We start from the raw sequence: 19,476 nt of genomic DNA on the forward strand, positions 1-19,476 counted from the left end.
TAACATAACTGGAATGCCTTAATCTTCAAAATCCCTTCCATTTCTCTAAACAATACAAAGTACTGTACTCAGATCAGTACTACTTAGCTGAGGACCAAGACAAAGCTAAATAATTGCTCAGCCATGCCTTTCCCCCCCAATGCCCTCTATTAAAAAATAAGTCTGCCCTAATAAGTTAGCCCATTGCATACTTTTGGACAGCAAAGGCAAGGACAGTAAATCTGTTAATATCTATTTGGGTGGCCAATGCTACATTTGGGAATGGCTGATGCCATGTGGATAGTCTCCACACAAGCCTACATTTAATCCTACTACATTACGCATTTGCTTGAAGGATTTCACAGTGAAGTAAAGTTATCTCACTATTGCTCAGTAAACAGTCCATAAACCAAGCTATTTGCCCCACATATGCATACTGTACATATTTCAGATAAATTAATCAGAAGCACAGCTACAATCGAATAAATTTGCTGATTGCTTTTTAAGTACATCTTAACTAGATTCTTCTTACAAGTAAACAGCTGTTCCAAACAGAAATTACCATGCAATGCTATTCTGACTTACTGACCTAAGACACCCCACCCACACACCTCTACCTCTACCCCAGTTTCATTGCAAATCAAATCAGGGTGATTCTTCTGAAGTAAAATCCTTCTCACTATTTAAAACTTTTGGCTGGATAACTTGAGTTAGCACTTTGGAAAATCTTTGTTCTTCTTACCATAAGAAGTAAGCAGTCAAATGCAGTTAGGACATGTGTCGTGACATGAGAGCAGTTCAGTGTTTGTGGAGACTAAATTGGACCAGCAGCAATGTTAATACATTTATTTCTGAGCCACGTGAATAGTGAAAGCTGCAAGTTAATCACAGCCATAATTTTTCTAATGGCCTCATCAATAAAAAAGCAAGCTCTTGTTAATAAGCCCTTTAGGGAGAAGGAGCTATAAATAAAACTTTGACAGAAAGAAAAGTCAATTTTAAAGTCCCACTGTAGCAGACCCAGATATTAGCAATTATGAATTCTGGGATTTAGTGCCTTGTTGAAGAGTTTATGCTCTTGAAATTCACAGAGGCCTAGTCAATATATCATTTCTGTTTTTGTCAAATTATTAAAATATGATACGATGCTATTTAACTGAAATTCCGTTCACCAAACATCCTGGTTAGCCAAATGTTGGTTATGTCCACAGACACAGTAAAGCTCCAGACCCTTTAAAAACTGACCAGTCTAGGAAGCCAGGCAGCATCCCTTCACTGAACACCAGATGTAGGAAACTTTTCACTGTGAGTAAGCCATTCTGGGGCAGGCTGGTAACCTCTGCACTGTGCTCTGAGGCTCAAAGCAAAGATTATACAAAGATGACCAGTTACCTCTCTCTCATCCAAAACTGTGTTCAACTGAATGTTTTGAATGTGTCCCCAAACCTTCAGCCAACCAAGGCTCTGATGCACAAGCATTTTAACACCACTTTGTGGTTTGCATGTAAGAAATCTGTACTGTACCTTTGATGTCTATCTGCTAGGGAACAGCTATGAGAAAAACTGAATAGTGGAGACACTGTTTTTTCTTTCTTTTCTCATGGAGATATTGTAGTGGTTTTTCTTTCTTCATTGTTTTCTTTAATCTAACATGGAATTAAGTAACCATTTCATTTTCTTCTGTGTCAAAAAACATATTTTTATGAGTAACAGGAAGAGAACTGTGTCCTAAAACAACACAAGTTACATACCTGTTATTGCAGGCACCAGTGATGAGGCGGTATTTATTGGCTAGGCAATTATTTGGACATTTTGGTGGCAGCATGTAAGGCATGCATCCAGAAATATTGGCAATCATTCTGAGCAAATCAGCTGATAAAAGATCTGAAAAAAAAATAACCAGCCAACCCAACATGACCCGTTTGTTTGCTTTATTTGTTAAAGAATAATGTTGTGTCTGTTACAGTAGAATCCATTACAAAAGTTAACATTAGTCAGCTGTTACCCCCGTCATTTCTGCTAATGTATTTGTTATTCACAAGTATTCACCATGTAGTTTATACGAATAAGGCCATTTTAGCTATTTGTCTTCCCTGATACATATATATCCCTGGACATCTAGATACATAGAATTATTTCTGCTCCCTGGCTAGATGAAAAAGGTATATAGTATTTATTAGGTACTAGATCTGGGCGGTTTTATTAGAACTGATTAAATTAGTAATTAAATTAGTTAAAAATTACTGTTGTTTCCAGGATCTGAGAAGCTGCATAAAACTTACAACAATATCTAAAGTGAACTGGGCATATGATAAACAAAAAGGAAAGAATCCAAAAAGTTAGTGAAAAATTAGGGCCAATATAGTTACAGGCGAACTGACCTAAATACAAAAAGGAGCTAACATTGCACTTTAAGAGTACGGTGCTCTCTTTATGAAGGCATGGAAAGCTTGTCATTAACAATTGCATTCCTTTATTGAAACATAATGCCATTCCAACACAACAGTGACCACAGCCTGCAACTCCCTGATCCCAGAGCCCCACCCTCTGAAGTGGAGCATGACCTGTGGTCTCTACAGCCACACCTCCTCCATATGTAACAAGAGCCACTCCTCTGCACTGAAAAAGCTACAGGCAAGAGATGGAACCCAGTGGCCATCAGCGTTCATTGTGAGTCATGTGATTTCAACCCTTTTTGGAGCCAGCCTCAGGGTAAAGCAAGAAACTCCAGCCCTCATATGAATTTCAGATCTGCTGGAGACTGGCTGCTCTTCTGCAAGAGGTGGGGAAAGGGAAGGCAGCCAATAATTGCTGCTGTTGGAAGCAGGCACAGCTCTACTCCTTTCCCCTCAGAAGCCAAAAAAAGGTTTTGGGGAGGGGAGGGAGAGTAGAACCATCCAACACCATCCAACAAGAGAGGAAGATGGAGAGAAGGGTGCAGAAAGAGTCCAACAGCTCAAGATGGCTCTGATCCTGCCCCCCTCTTTCCCTCCTGGGTCAGTCTGCTCTCCCCCCTCCTCTCACATGAGTCCTGGGAATGGGGAGAGGGGTGAAGAGGACCTTGATGCAGCTGCCCATCCCCCAGGCTGGAAAAAGAGGAGTGAAGAACCCTTAAAATGGTGATGCTGGGGGGCTCAGGGCAGATGTGGGGCTGGATGGGTACAATTGATACCAGGGCTAGGAAAGTGAATTATTAATTGATGGGCTGCAGAACAGACAGATGTGGGGGTGAGATGGACACATAATTAATGAATTTGAATGTTGTGGGTGGGGAGAAGCTGGAATCTAGACACCATCAGGCAGCGTGTGGGTATGTGCTATCCCAGAGTGCCACCTTGTGACCTTGGATGGCCCTGCAGACTCCCTGCCTCAGTTTTTCCTTTGAGTTCTGAGAATAATACACCTACATCTATAGTCTTTAAGAACAAGATTCCTCCTCTCTTGGGGGCACTTCATTCAGGTTAACCTCCTTTTCATTTCGCAATTTCACAGCCCTGTTTCTTGGGGCTGTATGCTTCTTATCCCTGCCCTGCCTGGCCTGCCTTCAAGTCCGGGGACTTCACAGCCTTCCTTCTTGGGGTCTGTGTGAGTATGTCTGCTGGGAGCGAGCCTCTCAGTCCAGGCAGGCAGACTCAAGCTAGCAGGGCTCCAGCTTAGCACGCCACAAATAGCAATGCAGATGTTGAGATTTGGCCTGGAGCTAAGGATCTCAAAGCCAATCAGGTCAGGAGGTAGGCTTGTGCGTTCCACAAGAGGGAATTACAGCATAGCACTTCAGTGTGCACTGCTATTCATATCCCCATATTCTGAACTGTGGGATAGCGTAGACAAGCCCTTAGTTTATGTGTATGGCATGAATTTCCCAAGAAAAAACGTGAGAGGGATAACTGCAGTGCTTGATGTTTGTTTGCAACAGTCTATGTCTTCCATCTCTTGAACAATAAAAAGAGGTGCATTTATAATACTAAGAAAGAAAACAGATATTATTACAATTTTATTATTTATAGAGATGGTATTAACATCATGACATATTTGGATCTAGGTCTGAATTTCAAACATCCCAAATGCCAGGGGGGTTTGGCCCATCTTAAAATAAAATATTAATAATAATGTTGTATTACTTAGACAACTCTCCAACTTCGAACTTTTCAGTGCATTACATAAAACACAGTAAAAGTAGCAACAAGGATAATAGCATATAAAATGCATAAAATTGATGCACCATGAAAAGTAAAAAGTCCTTCCATGTCTGGAGGAAGGGTATTTCAGGAACTCAGTGGCCCAGAGGAAAAACATACAAACAGTACCCTTCTGTGTCTGCCAACCTCAGGCTCCAGAAGGACCAAAGCCTCCGACCTAAGAAGCTCAACAAAACACACAGGACATTCAGTATATTTGTGAGATGATTTGTAGACAATACAAGTGCATGTGTATGATTGCATAGGATGCTAATCATAGAATCATAGAATAGAATCATAGACTCTCAGGGTTGGAAGGGACCTCAGGAGGTCATCTAGTCCAACCCCCTGCTCAAAGCAGGACCAAACCCAACTAAATCATCCCAGCCAGAGCTTTGTCAAGCCTGACCTTAAAAACCTCTAAGGAAGGAGATTCCACCACCTCCCTAGGTAACCCATTCCAGTTCTTCACCACCCTACTAGTGAAAAAGTTTTTCCTAATGTCCAACCTAAACCTCCCCCACTGCAACTTGAGACCATTACTCCTTGTTCTGTCATCTTCTATCACTGAGAACAGTCTAGATCCATCCTCTTTGGAACCCCCTTTCAGGTAGTTGAAAGCAGCTATCAAATCCCCCCTCATTCTTCTCTTCTGCAGGCTTAACAATCCCAGTTCCCTCAGCCTCTCCTCATAAGTCATGTGCTCCAGCCCCCTAATCATTTTTGTTGCCCTCCGCTGGACTCTCTCCAATTTATCCACATCCTTCTTGTAGTGTGGGGCCCAAAACTGGACACAGTACTCCAAATGAGGCCTCACCAGTGCTGAATAGAGGGGAATGATCACGTCCCTCAATCTGCTGGCAATGCCCCTACTTATACAACCCAAAATGCCATTAGCCTTCTTGGCAACAAGGGCACACTGTTGACTCATATTCAGCTTTTCGTCCACCGTAACCCCTAGGTCCTTTTCTGCAGAACTGCTGCCCAGCCATTCGGGCCCTAGTCTGTAGCAGTGCATGGGATTCTTCCGTCCTAAGTGCAGGACTCTGCACTTGTCCTTGTTGAACCTCATCATATTTCTTTTGGCCCAATTCTCTAATTTGTCTAGGTCCCTCTGTATCCTATCCCTACCCTCCAGTGTATTAACCACTCCTCCCAGTTTAGTGTCATCTTCAAACTTGCTAAGGGTGCAGTCCACACCATCCTCCAGATCGTTAATGAAGATATTGAACAAAACCGGCCCCAGCACCAACCCTTGGGGCACTCCACTTGATACCGGCTGCCAACTAGACATGGAACCATTGATCACTACCCGTTGAGCCCGACCATCTAGCCAGTTTGTTATCCACCTTACCATTTGGTAAGGCTAAATGCTATTGTTTAGATACTCAAGAACCATAGTAGTACAATCAGAAGTAAAACCCAATAGAGGTAACTATTTTGTAAGATGCTTTTAAGAACTGAACAGCCTGCCCTATGACTCTAAGGTGTGGGTATGAATAGTACTCCTGCCTGCATAAAATAAAAATGAAGTCAACACAGTTTCAATCTAGGAGATAACCTTCAAGCTATCAACAGGCATTTCTGCCTGTGCATTGTATTTACCACTTGGATGCAGTGAGCGTTTCTGCTTCTGGTGAATTTTTTTTCCCAGCACTTGTGTTGAAGTTTCCATTCTTTCAGATGCTTGGGAAATATCTAGATTTTCTTGTTCAGGAAATTTTGAAAAAGCCAGCAGCAGAGCAGGAGCTATTATTTCCCTCCTTTGGAGATTTCTATAACACAGATAAAATACGTATTTTTAAGTGCAACCTTTAAATATACTGATATTTGTAATTAGAGCTTAAGTGGAAAAGTTTGAACCTGGGAAGATTGGACGGAGAAGGAAAACACTCATGGGCTGAAACCACAATACAACAAATCATAGTGTGTGTACACATATTGGAAATAGTTAAAGATTTAGAAATACTATATTTTAGAAAAGAACCCAACATATAAACTAAGGTTCCTTGAAGCCTAACAGAAGTTTTCTGAATATCTATTTAGTTGTTCAGTTACTCCATGAAAGGGAGTAACGTGGAAAGCTATCATGACAAAAGAGACTTTAGGTTGCTCGTGAACAACAAATTAGATATGACTTTGCAAAGCAATATGGCAACAAAACAGGCGCGTCAAATTTCTAATGCATCAAATTGTAACAAGAAGGTGGTAATCCCTCTGGTAAAACTGCACTCTGAATATTGCATTCATATCTGTGCCTGATTTTTTCATCTTAGCTGGAAACACCATCACTTGGGATGGTTCAGATTAGACTGAAGCAAATGCTAAAGATATTCAGTGGAAAATAACTGCAGTAATATTCTGTCATTTCTATGGCTACATCAGAAATAATGCTGCTGGACAGAGAACAGAAGGAATGTCACTCAACATCTCAAGTGCCAAATAGTTATCAAGAACAGAAGGAACATAGGAATAAACTTTGCCAGAAGAACTAAACCACTTCCCTTTTATGCTTGTTGTGAGTTGATGATGCCCTGAAGCAAAATTTGTATTACATAGGGATAGGAAGGGATACCTTGTGGACAAAATACTAATAAATGCCAAATACAATAGTCACAATGCAGCATTAACTGAACAGTGAATCCAAATGGTAGGTTTAGTTTAAATGTCACATTGAAGATCACAGACAACTTAAGACATAAAATATACGGTTAAGTGCTCAATCAAGAAACAGCCCACTCAATCAAACTTGAGACCTCAGACAAGTGTCTATAGTAAGAAAAACAGCTCCACAAAATGGGTAGCTGGTTGAGTTCCAATTCACTGTGCACCTGCTCATATTCTATCCGTGAAGTGCTGTAAATGCTATAGCAAGGAGCTCCCACAAATATTTAACCATTTAGAGTTTGTTCCAAAGCCACCTAAAGTAAGTGGCAAAGCTCCCAATGACTTCAATGAATCTTGAATCAGATCTCTAGAATGTGAAAAACCCCTCAAGGCAAGCCAAGCTCAGTTTGGTGATGTGTTCTCTAAGCTCATGCTTTATGAATAGTTTGGATGGAAATCTGGTATGCAGCACTTTATTTCACATAGAGAGAAATTCCCAGTCTCCCAGGCCTTATGTTCATTGAGCTCCACTGCAGCTGAGCTCGGCACGTGAAAGGATAGTGGAACTGGGTCCTGATTAGAGATAGGCAAAAAAATTTGACCAAAATTTTATGGTTAAAAATTTAGATTTGGTAACACCAATGTGTTTCACAAATTGTTTGTTTAAAGAAAAAACAAAAAACAGTGCAACCAATCAACCCAAAAAAATCTAAAAAAAATCTAAATGTTTTGTATTTACAATGTAAAAATTAAATGTTTTGATTTTTCTGGTTCAAAACAACTTTTCATTTTCAAATTTCCTTTAATTTAATTTTAAAATGTTAAAAACATGTAAAAATGCTCAAAATCAAAATGGAATGTATTCAACCAAAGCAATTTTTTCCTCAAACTTTTTCATTTGCCAACAAATTCATTTTTTTTTATTTTGGTCTGATCCAAAATGATTTTTGTCCTGATTTTTTTAAATTACCAATTTACCAAAAAAATCAGTTATTTGCCTAGTTCTAGTCCTGAGGGTGACAAGGGTAAAAGTAACCAACAATCTCACTTTCTGTTGTGTAATTCAGGAACAACTCCACTGAAGTCAAAAGAATTACAGAAGTACAAAAAACAGTGTATGAGAGATCAAATTCAGGCCCGAGGTGTTTAGATGTGAGCATAGTTGCCTAAATCCTAAAGTGTATGAGCAACTTGCACAAATTACACTTATTTTTCAAATTCTGAAATATCAGTTCTCAATTACTTTAGCCTTCTCACGAGGTAATATTTAAATACAGATGGACAATTTTCAAAAATATTTCTCATCTGTATTGGCCATACTCCTTCAGCTTTAGATATAGTATCTTTCTTTTGCCTTGAACTAACATTTATTGAAGGCAGTGTTTGAAAATTCCTAACCTGCTTTTAAGCCTGAGTTACCTTATACCCCTCAGGAGATATCCCAGATCAGTGAAGTTTTACAGAATATTAAATGAAACTCATTTCATTTTTGGACACCCCCTTGAGGACTTGAGTGTCAGTGAATAACTGGTAATGTTTAGTGACCTTCTGTAACAGTAGTTTCTTATTTGGGGCATAGAAATTGATTTTTCACTTCCCAGCATATACAGACGGTCCCTTTTGTCCACTCTTCTGGGTATACAGAGGCCCAGCAGCAGACAGTAGCTTGCAAGGCATTTGAAGTGGTGGCATTTGGAATAGGCTTTGCAAATGAGGTTAATTCCCCCCTTGGTTAGAACTATGAAATCAGGATAGCTCCTGTGCAGTACATACTAAATAAAAGCATTTATTTCTGACCGAAGACTGAACCATTTGTAGTCTCTTATTAAAACTCAAACACTTCCAGAGATGTCATTTGTCTTTTTCCCCCCTAGATAAAATGTACTCTGCTTCCTTAAGATATTCCTCCACCTTGAAAGACCCAACTTCAGTCATTCCTAGCTCTGGTCTGGTTCAGAAAATCTCATCTATTTTCATTAGAATTAGGCCAAATTTAGCATTTAGGTTCAGTTCACATAAGAATCTTTGCGTTTAGGGCTTGTCTACAGCTTGTCCAAACTAAATATCTTGAGTTTATACCAAATGGGGCTGGAAATCTCACAGGAAGAAGCTCTCTTAAAAGATTTCTGACAGGGCTAAATTGAGGTCTTTTCAGACATTACATCTCAACTGCAGTTTCTCTTTACACTAAAAATTTAGGACATTTTATATACTGTACCTATTCCTTCTACTATTCTTCATCTTATTTTTCTTAACTTTTGAAAATGCCTTTGTATTCATATGCTTCTTTCTTGATTATTCTGATGCAAACTTATTGATGATTATCTCTAAAATTTAATCTCTTGATAAGATGAATTTCAATGGCAAGAAGAGTAAAATCATTAAGAAAAGTTTAGTTCCTTGTGACACAGACAGAATGTTTAACTCTTTGTTGCACCAAAATGAACATTTAGCATTTGTATTGGGAAGTGAGAAAATCCCATTTCTGTAACAGGAAAAACTGACAACAAAATATACTTTCTAACAGCTTTGTACATTTCTCAAAGGCCACTAACTTTACTCTTTGAAGCAAGATACTGCATCTCTTTGCAGACAGATGGGAATATTATAAGTAAGGTTTGTCAAAAAATTCAAATGAAATATTTTTCTTCTGGAAAAAATGGATTTTTGTCACAACTGACATTTTCTGCAGGAAAGATCCTTTTTAGTAGAACTTTTCATCCAAAAAAAATCTAAATGATACATTTTGTTTATGGCCAGGTGTTTGTTACTGTCACAGATCTGGTCATGCTCCTCCTCCTGCTGTATACTTGCCAGCCTGTTGTGAGGCGATCCAAGCTCTGAACCCCATGTGCCCTTAGCTTGCTGGTGGTGGGCAGAGTTTAAGCCCTGTACCTAGCTTTGGGCCTCTTGGTACATATTCCAGGTGAAGACTTCATGTCTTACACTCCTCTTGGCAGGGGGGACCCTACAGCCAAATGCCTAGACTTTGAAATCTCTTCCAAAGCCTCTCCAAAGGTTTGTCTCGTGGCTTACAATTTACCTCTTCAAAGAGATGTAGCAATGAAAACAAACAGATACACAGGCAGCCTTGAGAGTGGATTCTAAAACACCATTGTTCTTTACTTAACACCATGAGAAATACACATATCTATACAAAATAATGAACACACCTATATGCATTTCCCTGACTCAGATGCCTTACCACTCTGGAGAGTTCTTTGGGCCTGGGCAGAGCTTTCTGGAGTGTCCAGGATCTTTCCCCCTCAGCTCATAACATCTCTTCAGAATCATGGAGCCTTTCCAGCTCAGCTATATTTGCTGACTTTGGGTGGGCCTTTAGTTAAGCTGCACACATCTCCCCACTATGAAAGCATGCCAGTCTCACGAAAGGGAATACAAAATCAGTACCAATGTACCTGAAACTCCTAATTAAAGAACTCTCTAATTAAAGATGTGGTCTGTTCCATAACTTTTATTTCTAATGTTTTGATTAGATTCACTGGAGCTGTATGGTTTTCCTTTGCAGGCCATAGTGCAGTGACATTTATGTATATTAATTACATTTTAAATCTACATTGCAGTGTATGTTATTGTAAGTTAATAAAATATGTATGTGTATAAGACGGAAGAATCTCATTCACTGTTAAAGACTAGGGACCGAATGGCTAGGAAGCAGTTCTGCAGAAATGAACCTAGGGGTTACAGTGGACGAGAAGCTAGTTATGAGTCAACAGTGTGCCCTTGTTGCCAAGAAGGCTAACGGCATTTTGGGCTGTATAAGTAGGGGCATTGCCAGCAGATCGAGGGACGTGATCATTCCCCTCTATTCGACATTGGTGAGGCCTCATCTGGAGTACTGTGTCCAGTTTTGGGTCCCACACTACAAGAAGGATGTGGAAAAATTGGAAAGAGTCCAGCGGAGGGCAACAAAAATGATTAGGGGGCTGGAGCACATGACTTATGAGGAGAGGCTGAGAGAACTGGGATTGTTTAGTCTGCAGAAGAGAAGAATGAGGGGGGATTTGATAGCTGATTTCAACTACCTGAAAGGGGGTTCCAAAGAGAATGGATCTAGACAGTTCTCAGTGGTACCTGATGACAGAACAAGGAGTAATGGTCTCAAGTTGCAGTGGGGGAGGTTTAGGTTGGATATTAGGAAAAACTTTTTCACTCAGAGAGTGGTGAAGCACTGGAATGGGTTACCTAGGGAGATGGTGGAATCTCCTTCCTTAGAGCTTTTTAAGGTCAGGCTTCACAAACCCTGGGCTGGGATGATTTAGTTGGGGATTTGTCCTGCTTTGAGCAGGGGGTTGGACTAGATGACCTCCTTAGTTCCCTTCCAACCCTGATATTCTATGATTCTATATTTTAGAAAAATAAATTTAAAATAAATTTATCTTGTGTAACTGCCATTGTATTTTCACTAGGTAGTTAGTGTATTCTAGTGGTTAATGGTTGGCTCTAAGAGTCTGGATTCTTGAGTTCTATGACTGGTTGTGCCAATGTCTTACTTTGGAAAGTCACTTAAACTACCTGTGCTTCAGTTTATCCTACCTGTAAATTGAGCACAATAATGTTTACCTAAAACACAGGATTTTGAGTGGCTTGATTACTTAATGATTTGAAATATTTTGAGCTTTTTGGATGAAGGACTTATAAAAGTAAGTGGCACATATAATTATTACTAGAAATACACATCTAAAGCCAGTGACTTACACTTTAGATTTAGCAAATCGCCAGGCAGAGAGAACAGTACAAACTTACCACGTAATAATTGCTGACAGTAAAGTACAAATTAATTTGAGAGATTTCTCATGGAATATACTGAGTCTGTTTCCTTGCTGCCTGGCGCCTGGAGATAGATTCTTGGGTCCAACAGAGCTCTGATTGGGCAGGACGTAAGGTAGGGAGAGCATAGGGAGACTGCCTGGTCTAGTGGATAGAGTTCTGTGTCAGGAGACACATGTTCTATTGCTGGCTTTGGCAATGACCTGCTCTGTGACCCTGGGTGAACTACTTCACTTCTCTGTGTTACTTTCTCACTCTTTGTCTGTGTTAGCCTGTAAGCTCTGCAGGGCAGGGACAGTCTCTTACTCTGTGTATGTTGAGTGCCTACAATCCTTATTGTGATGCCTAAGCACGACTGTAATACAAATAATAAATCATAATAAGTATAATTGTAATAGTAATGAAAATTATAATAATGATGATTATTTGTATTATGATAATAACAAAGACAGAACAATGGCTCCTGCCTTAAAGAACCAACAATCTAATTATATGGTGAGAGACAACAGGTGGGTAGAACAAACAGGCCTGGGCAGCACCAACAAATAACGAGACAATTATAAACTGCACAACAAACAGCGAGAGTTGGATCAGGCCCTAAATAATATTAAAACCTGGGAAAGCTATTTAAAAAATATTGCATTTTGCTAGAAGTTCATTGATCAGGACATGCAAGTTAATGAGGACAGACAAAAGGATGGATTTAAACAGCAGGCACAACTTTATTAAACTTAGCACCTCTCCCTGGTTATCTGCCCCCTCTACCCTTACCAGGTATCTAGTAATCCAGTGCAGGGTTTACAGGGCCTCTCACAAATAGTCCATAACTCAGGGTAGACTCTCCACTGCCTACTCCTGAGATTCAGTCTGAATCCCCTGCCCTTGTCCCACTGTGAAGGGGGCAGAAGGCATCAGAGAAGGACGTTTTTCTGTGAAGACTTCAGGTCTCCCTTTTTCCCACAGGCCCAAATTCCATCAGTGAACTCCTAGGTCTCCTTTATTCCTTTCATCCACACTGTGCACTATCTACAAGTTGTGGTGAACTAAACATTCATATAAATTCCTAGTTTTTAAATGTGAAAGTCCTATTCCTGTTTAAACATGAAGCTACAAAGAAAGAAAAACCAAAACAAAACTACAAAGGCATCAGCCATTTTGGCCCCAATGGGATAAATTCCTTTCTGACCCCTAAAGTAGGTGATCTGTCTGACCCAACGCATCCTAAAACACAGTTCCTATACTAAGGGGAAGGCGGGTGAGACAAAAAATCCCAGACAAGAGTTTAAATTAATGATCTTGGGAAGCAAGGAGCCAATTAGCGCCCATCTCCCTCTGGCTGGCCAATGGGCATCAGAGTGCCCATGGGAAGGAGTGGCCTATACCTGTGTACACTCCCTCTCTAATTCTGAAGCTGCCTGGCCCCCTGTAGGTCTAATCAAGTGTACATTTAAAAAGTTAGCAGCATTGAAGGTAGCTGTAGTCAGTGAGTTTAATATGTTGCTATTCAATAATTACAGTATATGGAAAGGGTCTAAAATAATACAAGAGTCCAAATGGTGATATTAAATACCTAGCTGAGGAAATGCATTTGTCCATTATGATCACAGTTCAAGTTAAAGTTGAAGTAATAAATAAAATCTAGTTTTGTTCACTCAATGTGCTTGCAGTTTGGAAACCTACTTCATGAATTCAGCAAACAATTTTGTACTGTTGTACTTGGAATAATTAAGAGTTCCCAGTCCCACATTGAATAGGAAACTGCCTTTTCATCCTAGAAATGCTTTTCATTCTCAAGAGCTGAACTCATTTTTATTGTATTGTGGCCTTCTTCAGTTATTTATGAGCTAAAGTGTGATGATTTGAGTTTCTGCAGTACTGTGAATTCCATAACTTCCAGAAATTCAAATATGTAGTAAGATTCATTTCTCATAGTTTTTAGGCTTTGTACTCACTAAAGTCTTAATTCTACTGCACCATATTCTTTTACATGCAGTATAAAGAAAATAGTTTAGGTTATTAAATTGCACATACCTTTAAAGTGACTTGAAAATACAGAAGCATTTTAAGAACTTAAGAACACATCTGCTTTAGCAGACTATTCAAACAGACCAACAGCCCCCTCAGTCCAGTATCCTGTCTCTTCCAAAGGCCAGGGGATCTGATGTTTAAGAGGAAGGTATAAGACACACATATAGGGTCAAATTAAGTCAATAGCAAATTTTCCATTAACTTCTATGGGACCCATTGACCTACTGAATTGGCCTAGAGGCACCAGATGGTGTAAAATTATATAAGATAGGGTATATTTCTTATGGACTTCAGTTAATGATCATTTTATGCCCTGAACCATGAAGACTGACAGCCCTGCTATTTTATATTAGTTAATGTAACTGTAGATGCTATTTTTATTCATATAGAAGTGAAGCCTGCAGCTACTGAGCACTCTGACTCTGATCCAGCAAAGCACTTAAGCATGTGCTTAGTGGATATGGTCAGAGTGCTCAGAGGCTTACATGATCAAGCCCATAATGTAAAATGCCTACTACATTTTTACTTTTTCTAAGCTGTTTTCACCAATAACACCCTGCCTTAGAAGGTTCCACAGGTCAACCAAATATTCATTTTATCAGATATAATTTGTCATATGATTTTCAATCATTGTGTTCTTTGTATAATAGGTAAAGAAAACAGGACCTGCTGATTGGTCTTTTCTATATTATGCATTATTATAATTCCCTAAGAAGCCTCTATTAAGAAGAACATTAAAAATGAACTTTGAACATTGCAACACTTTATATCTTGTATATGTATTATTTTGTTAACATTTTGAAAGAATTTAAACAGTATGGTGCCCTATTTGAAATTAGCTGGATTGTAATTTAGTTTCTAATGGATTGCAACAACCCAGCAGCACAACTGGCAGTAGTAATAATACTTGACATTTATCATCCGTAAGGCACTACACAAATAACCTTCACAACATCCCTGTGAGGGCGGTAAATATTATCAGCTACATTTTATACATGAAGAAACTGAGACATCAATAGGTTAAGGCCAACATTTTCAAATTTGGTTGCATAGCTGTGGGCCCCAAAATCCATATTTAGGGAACTAAGCAAAAGTGACCTTCTATTATACTCAGTCTACTCAAAGAGCTGCAAGAAGCTTTCCTGGAATCTATGAATTTCAAGTCACTTTCACCATATACACCATATATAAACCCTGTTTGCACAATGGCCTCAGGGACATCTACAAATTTAAAAATGCTGGAGGGCCTGGGAGAGAAACAAATTTGGGGTAGCACATAAATTTAGATATTTAGAGCTACTTGTACATAGAAATCACTTGATCCCATGCCAAATAATAGTACATTTTACATTGAGTGCCCCCCCAACCATCTTGACCAAACCGTGATTGGATTGCCATCTTCACTGTTCTCCCCTGACACCATCTAGGCTCCAACTTCACCGTGAAAAACCAAGCTATTTTTTGTTTTGTTTTTGTTTTTGTGTTTTAACTACCATTTCTTTTAACAGCTTACCTCTATTCTTCCACTGGGCATTAGTTAAGCTACTGAATTTATTCAGTCCCTAACATCATCTCATGCCAAAATCTGCTTACCCTGGACTCACTCGGTGAAATTGTGGCCCCACCGAAGTCAAGGGGATTTTTGTTATTACCTTTGAGGGAGCCATGACATCACCCATTGTTTCTATCTAACACAGATGCTGGTAAAATATAGTTGCTATTTAAAGCTTCACTTTAGCCCAATAATAAATGAGGGGATGTGAAAACTCAGACTAGTTTGCCTCGAAGATTCATGTTGTCTGACATCTTTCATTGGATTAAAACAATCAGAAAACACTCATTTGCGACAGTATTTTTTGTTTTTTACATAGTAATGCTTTAGTAGTTTTGTTAATGAATAAAATATTGTACTGTTGTGCAGCATATGATATTATACAAACTAGATTGGTTCACAACATGTGAAAGGATGATGTGACATTGCATGCTCCCCTTAAGAAATATCCCTATGGCCCAACAGGGGTCACATTGAAATTAATGGCAAAACTGACACACAGGCCATTTTTACCTTTTCAGTATATGGTATATAGGATCATCCACCATTTTAGCCCCCTCCTGGATAGCACTGGTAATGTAGGTATCTTCAGTTTCTCCTACACATTAAAAAAATAAAAGTTAAATTGGAGGCAACAGTCATCCAAAGAGTATTGATTGTTGAGATATTTACTGATATAAACTTTCCTTCATAAAATCCACTTAATATTGATATAAGGAAGTCTGTAATTTTTCCATTGGAAGGATTTCCCGTACTTTCTCATGTGGCCAATGTTGAGGGAGCTATTATTTTCCAGAAAAAGGAGCTATCATCACATATAGCTGCCTGGCAGTAATTATGTTAATACTGGTTTCTTCTCTGAGTCAATAACCTCCTTTGGGCTGTAACTTAATAGAACCACTATGGGGTCTATGTGTAAACTAATTTTACTTACCTTGAAAATTCTGGTTTTTTTCCTCCAAAATATTATCTTAGGGAAGTCCCACCATACATGCACAAAGATCCCTGTTCCGCCATGTTCTCTCATGCATTTGACTTCCTTTTTATATATTTCCTTAGTTTAAATGGAGTGAGGGAACACTGATAAAGTACTTTGTGCATACTAGTTATACAAATGATAAGGTTCCAGCCTTCCTCCAGATATTTTAAAACTGGATTCAAACAAGATCCAGATATTTTCTCATTGTTGCAAATGGATGTCTGGTTTTAGACCTTTTTTCTATTTTTCCATAAAGGTCGTATCTTCTGGCTCCATTGGTAATGATTGGTTATACCATGTAGAGATCAGAACTTTTGACGTGATCTTTCCCATAATTACTGTTCCTATGACTGTTCATGGTCTCCTAAAAATTGGGCTGCCTGAATTGGATTTGATATACTACTTTAGTTGCCAGTAAACCAGAACTGGCACATTAATACGTCCCATAAGTAATTTGATGGCATTGATTGTCATAATTTTATCATTATGGTCAATGGTTGTGTATCATTTTCCTCACATGTATTTTATATTGGATTAGATGAACCCAGTTGAATTCTGGATTATTTCTGATGAGTTTAAGTGAGTTTGGAAAGGGGGTACAGTTTATCAAATTCCATACCCAAAGTGTCCTTGTGAAAGGATGATGTGACATTACATATTCCCCGGATTGTTTCTCTTTTGTACTGATCTATATCTTCTAGGTTAAAAAGAATAAGAACACTATACTAAATATATGTTTAAAATCCTGTTGTTCAATTTCCACACATATTTACTGGGAATACCAGGGTTTCAGGCTGATAGTGATATTAACTAAACCACCCAGTAATATTTTACTAAATTTGGTACTGCCAATCCCCCATCCACAGTGGGTACATAAAGAGAATTCTTACTTACAAATGGGAACTTATTGTCCCATACAAATGTAATAATTCTTGTTTGGGTTGTCTTTGGAGATCTTTTTTCATACCGATGTTGGTAGGGCCTGAAATAGGAAATTAAGCTTTGGCAACCAACCCATTTTCATTAAGCGCTACAACCAATCTAAGGCGAATGTAGTGTTTTTCCAATCCAACAAATCAGTTTTGAAATACCAGGAAAAAATTAATGTCATTTAGCTGACTGAAATTAGGAGACGCATTGATTCTGAAGTACGTTTGTTTGGACCATACAAACTCAAATTAATCTTGCAGCTGTTTAATTATAGTTTACAGATATCTATACTGAATATTTAAGATATCATCATTAATTTTCTGGCCTGATCTATCAGTGAATTGATTATTTTTTTCAGAATGGAAGTTATAGATTGTACTGAATTGGTACCATTAGTATCACATCATCTGCAAACAGTGCAATTGCATGTTCTATTTCATTAATTGTAAGTGCTGTTATGCTATATTATTCTTTGTTTTGTAGTTCCAGGTGTTCAATAAAGAGGGAAAACAACAAGGAGGAAAAGAGAGAACTTTGGCTCCTCTCTACAGTTGAAATTCCCTGTTAATTTTTATCCTAGTGGATGGAGAATCTTAAAATATCTGTGTCTTCATAATGCCTCCAAAATCCATCTCTGACACCTGTATTTTGAGAAAATGCCATTCTATGTTATTAAAGATGTCAGGATCTAAGGATAGCAGCAGACTTTTCACACCCCTTCCCCCCCACATACTGTGAATTACTCCTATGGCTAACCTAATGTTACCACTCAGGTGTCTACTTCATATGAAACCTGTTTGATCAATGTATATCAACTGAGGAAAGAGTGCTCTGCATCTGTTCTTCTAGCCAGAGTATCTGAAAAGGTTTTAATGTATACATTAAAAAATAAGATTGATTTGTTCAAGCCACATAACAGTATGTCTTTTTGTGGCTTGGTACTACTATTTTCAATAATTTTATGGATATTTTCCACCAAACCATTTATTCTGCCTGCCTCTTTTTTTTGAGCATTGCTGATTGCATAGCCCCAAACAAGATTTTGATCTGAAACACATGGTGTAATAGGATTTCTGCCTCTGCCTCTTTTTAGTGTTAAGCACAGGTTTAAATTTCCATACAATGTTTTGCCAGAAATAGCTGCTTTTCACCAGTGCTAAGTTTGTTAAGCTATATTGGATGAACTAGCCAACTGTTTTGTTAGGTCTTTTCAGGCCAAGACCTCCCTAACAATTCACACAGTGATGCCAAACTGAGAGTCCATAACAGGAATCAAATTTGATCTCCCGTTTGGCAGTTATGGTCTAGAAAAGAACACAGTCTCCCATGAAAAGCAATGTTGTTTTCCCCCCTATCTCAGATCTAATTTTATTTGACAAAGTGTTTATACATTACGTTGAAATGCAAAAGCTTCTAAGATTGTTCCCATCTTAATCTTACCTAAAGTTATAGAATAAAATAATAAGCTACAGGTATCAAAAAGCCCTGCCCGTTCATCTTGTCTACTCTCCACTACGTCAGAAGTGTTCATCATTCATTCATATTCTTGAATCTTGGTTCAATCCAGTTTTAAAATGACTCAAACAATGAGGCTTCCAATATTTCCTCCACCCATGGTTCAATAGACCTTACTGGCTTAGAATTCACTGTAAGTTCTGAAGTTCATAGTAGTTCTGAAGTCTTATACTGCCTAAATGTACGGATTGTGATTCTAGTTATGTGTGTAAATACCGCATATGACTTGTGAATGCAACAATAAAGTACAACCAGTCATTCATAATCACAAGGTACATGAATCAGACACATGCATCACAGGTGCAAAGGGTGTTTGCTGTGGTGAATTTATAAAGATGTAATTTTATTTTTTTTTAAAGGAAAACAATTGTGGAAAAACTTTCACTGAAGTCAATCATTGTCTCTTTTCTGAATGGAAAAAGTATTATAAGCTAAACTACCAAGCATTGCTTATGTGTTTTCAGTTTCACCAACAGTACAGCCAAAGGCTGAAACAGGAAATAAAGAACATTTTATTTGTTACTTACCAAAGAAGACATCTTTGCCTTTCTGAATAAAAGAAAAGAAAAGAGCTGTGCAGGCCATTGTTGCTGAAACTCCCAAGAAAATGAACACTCTCATCTGAAGGAATGAAGACATTATGGTGGGTGAAAAAAGGGGATCACAGCTCCTAGAAGAAATATACAGTATGCACTCTAGATAATTTCCTCAGCTCAGTAATATATCTTCTCTTTTCATTAAATATGTTGTCACACATTTGGATATTATGTCAAAGTTTTTTTTTTAAAACTCATATAGTTAGTTCATTCACTTTATCTTTCATGTTGTTACTGAAAGCCTCCTGGGAAATTTCTAGTTAAGTGAAATGCACATCCTTATTTGACGCACAATATGTTTTTACAGCAGTATCTGCATTT

The 19,476-nt window shown here is 38.5% G+C and overlaps 1 protein-coding gene across 1 annotated transcript in view; it reads right to left on the reverse strand.

Moving 5' to 3' along the window:
• The window catches only part of TPO (thyroid peroxidase), an 85,690-nt gene extending 66,546 nt beyond the window's left edge, over positions 1–19,144 (reverse strand). The window contains exons 1-4 of the mRNA XM_045009354.1: positions 19,087–19,144; positions 15,649–15,733; positions 5,763–5,932; positions 1,731–1,863 (exon numbers count right to left, since the gene is read on the reverse strand). Of these exons, the coding sequence (XP_044865289.1) occupies positions 1,731–1,863; positions 5,763–5,932; positions 15,649–15,733; positions 19,087–19,144 (446 nt within the window). The remainder of the gene's footprint in view (positions 1–1,730; positions 1,864–5,762; positions 5,933–15,648; positions 15,734–19,086) is intronic.
• Between the last annotated feature and the right edge of the window lie 332 nt (positions 19,145–19,476).

The sequence above is a fragment of the Mauremys mutica genome, chromosome 3, assembly GCF_020497125.1.
Source record: "Mauremys mutica isolate MM-2020 ecotype Southern chromosome 3, ASM2049712v1, whole genome shotgun sequence".
Taxonomy (NCBI): domain Eukaryota; kingdom Metazoa; phylum Chordata; order Testudines; family Geoemydidae; genus Mauremys; species Mauremys mutica.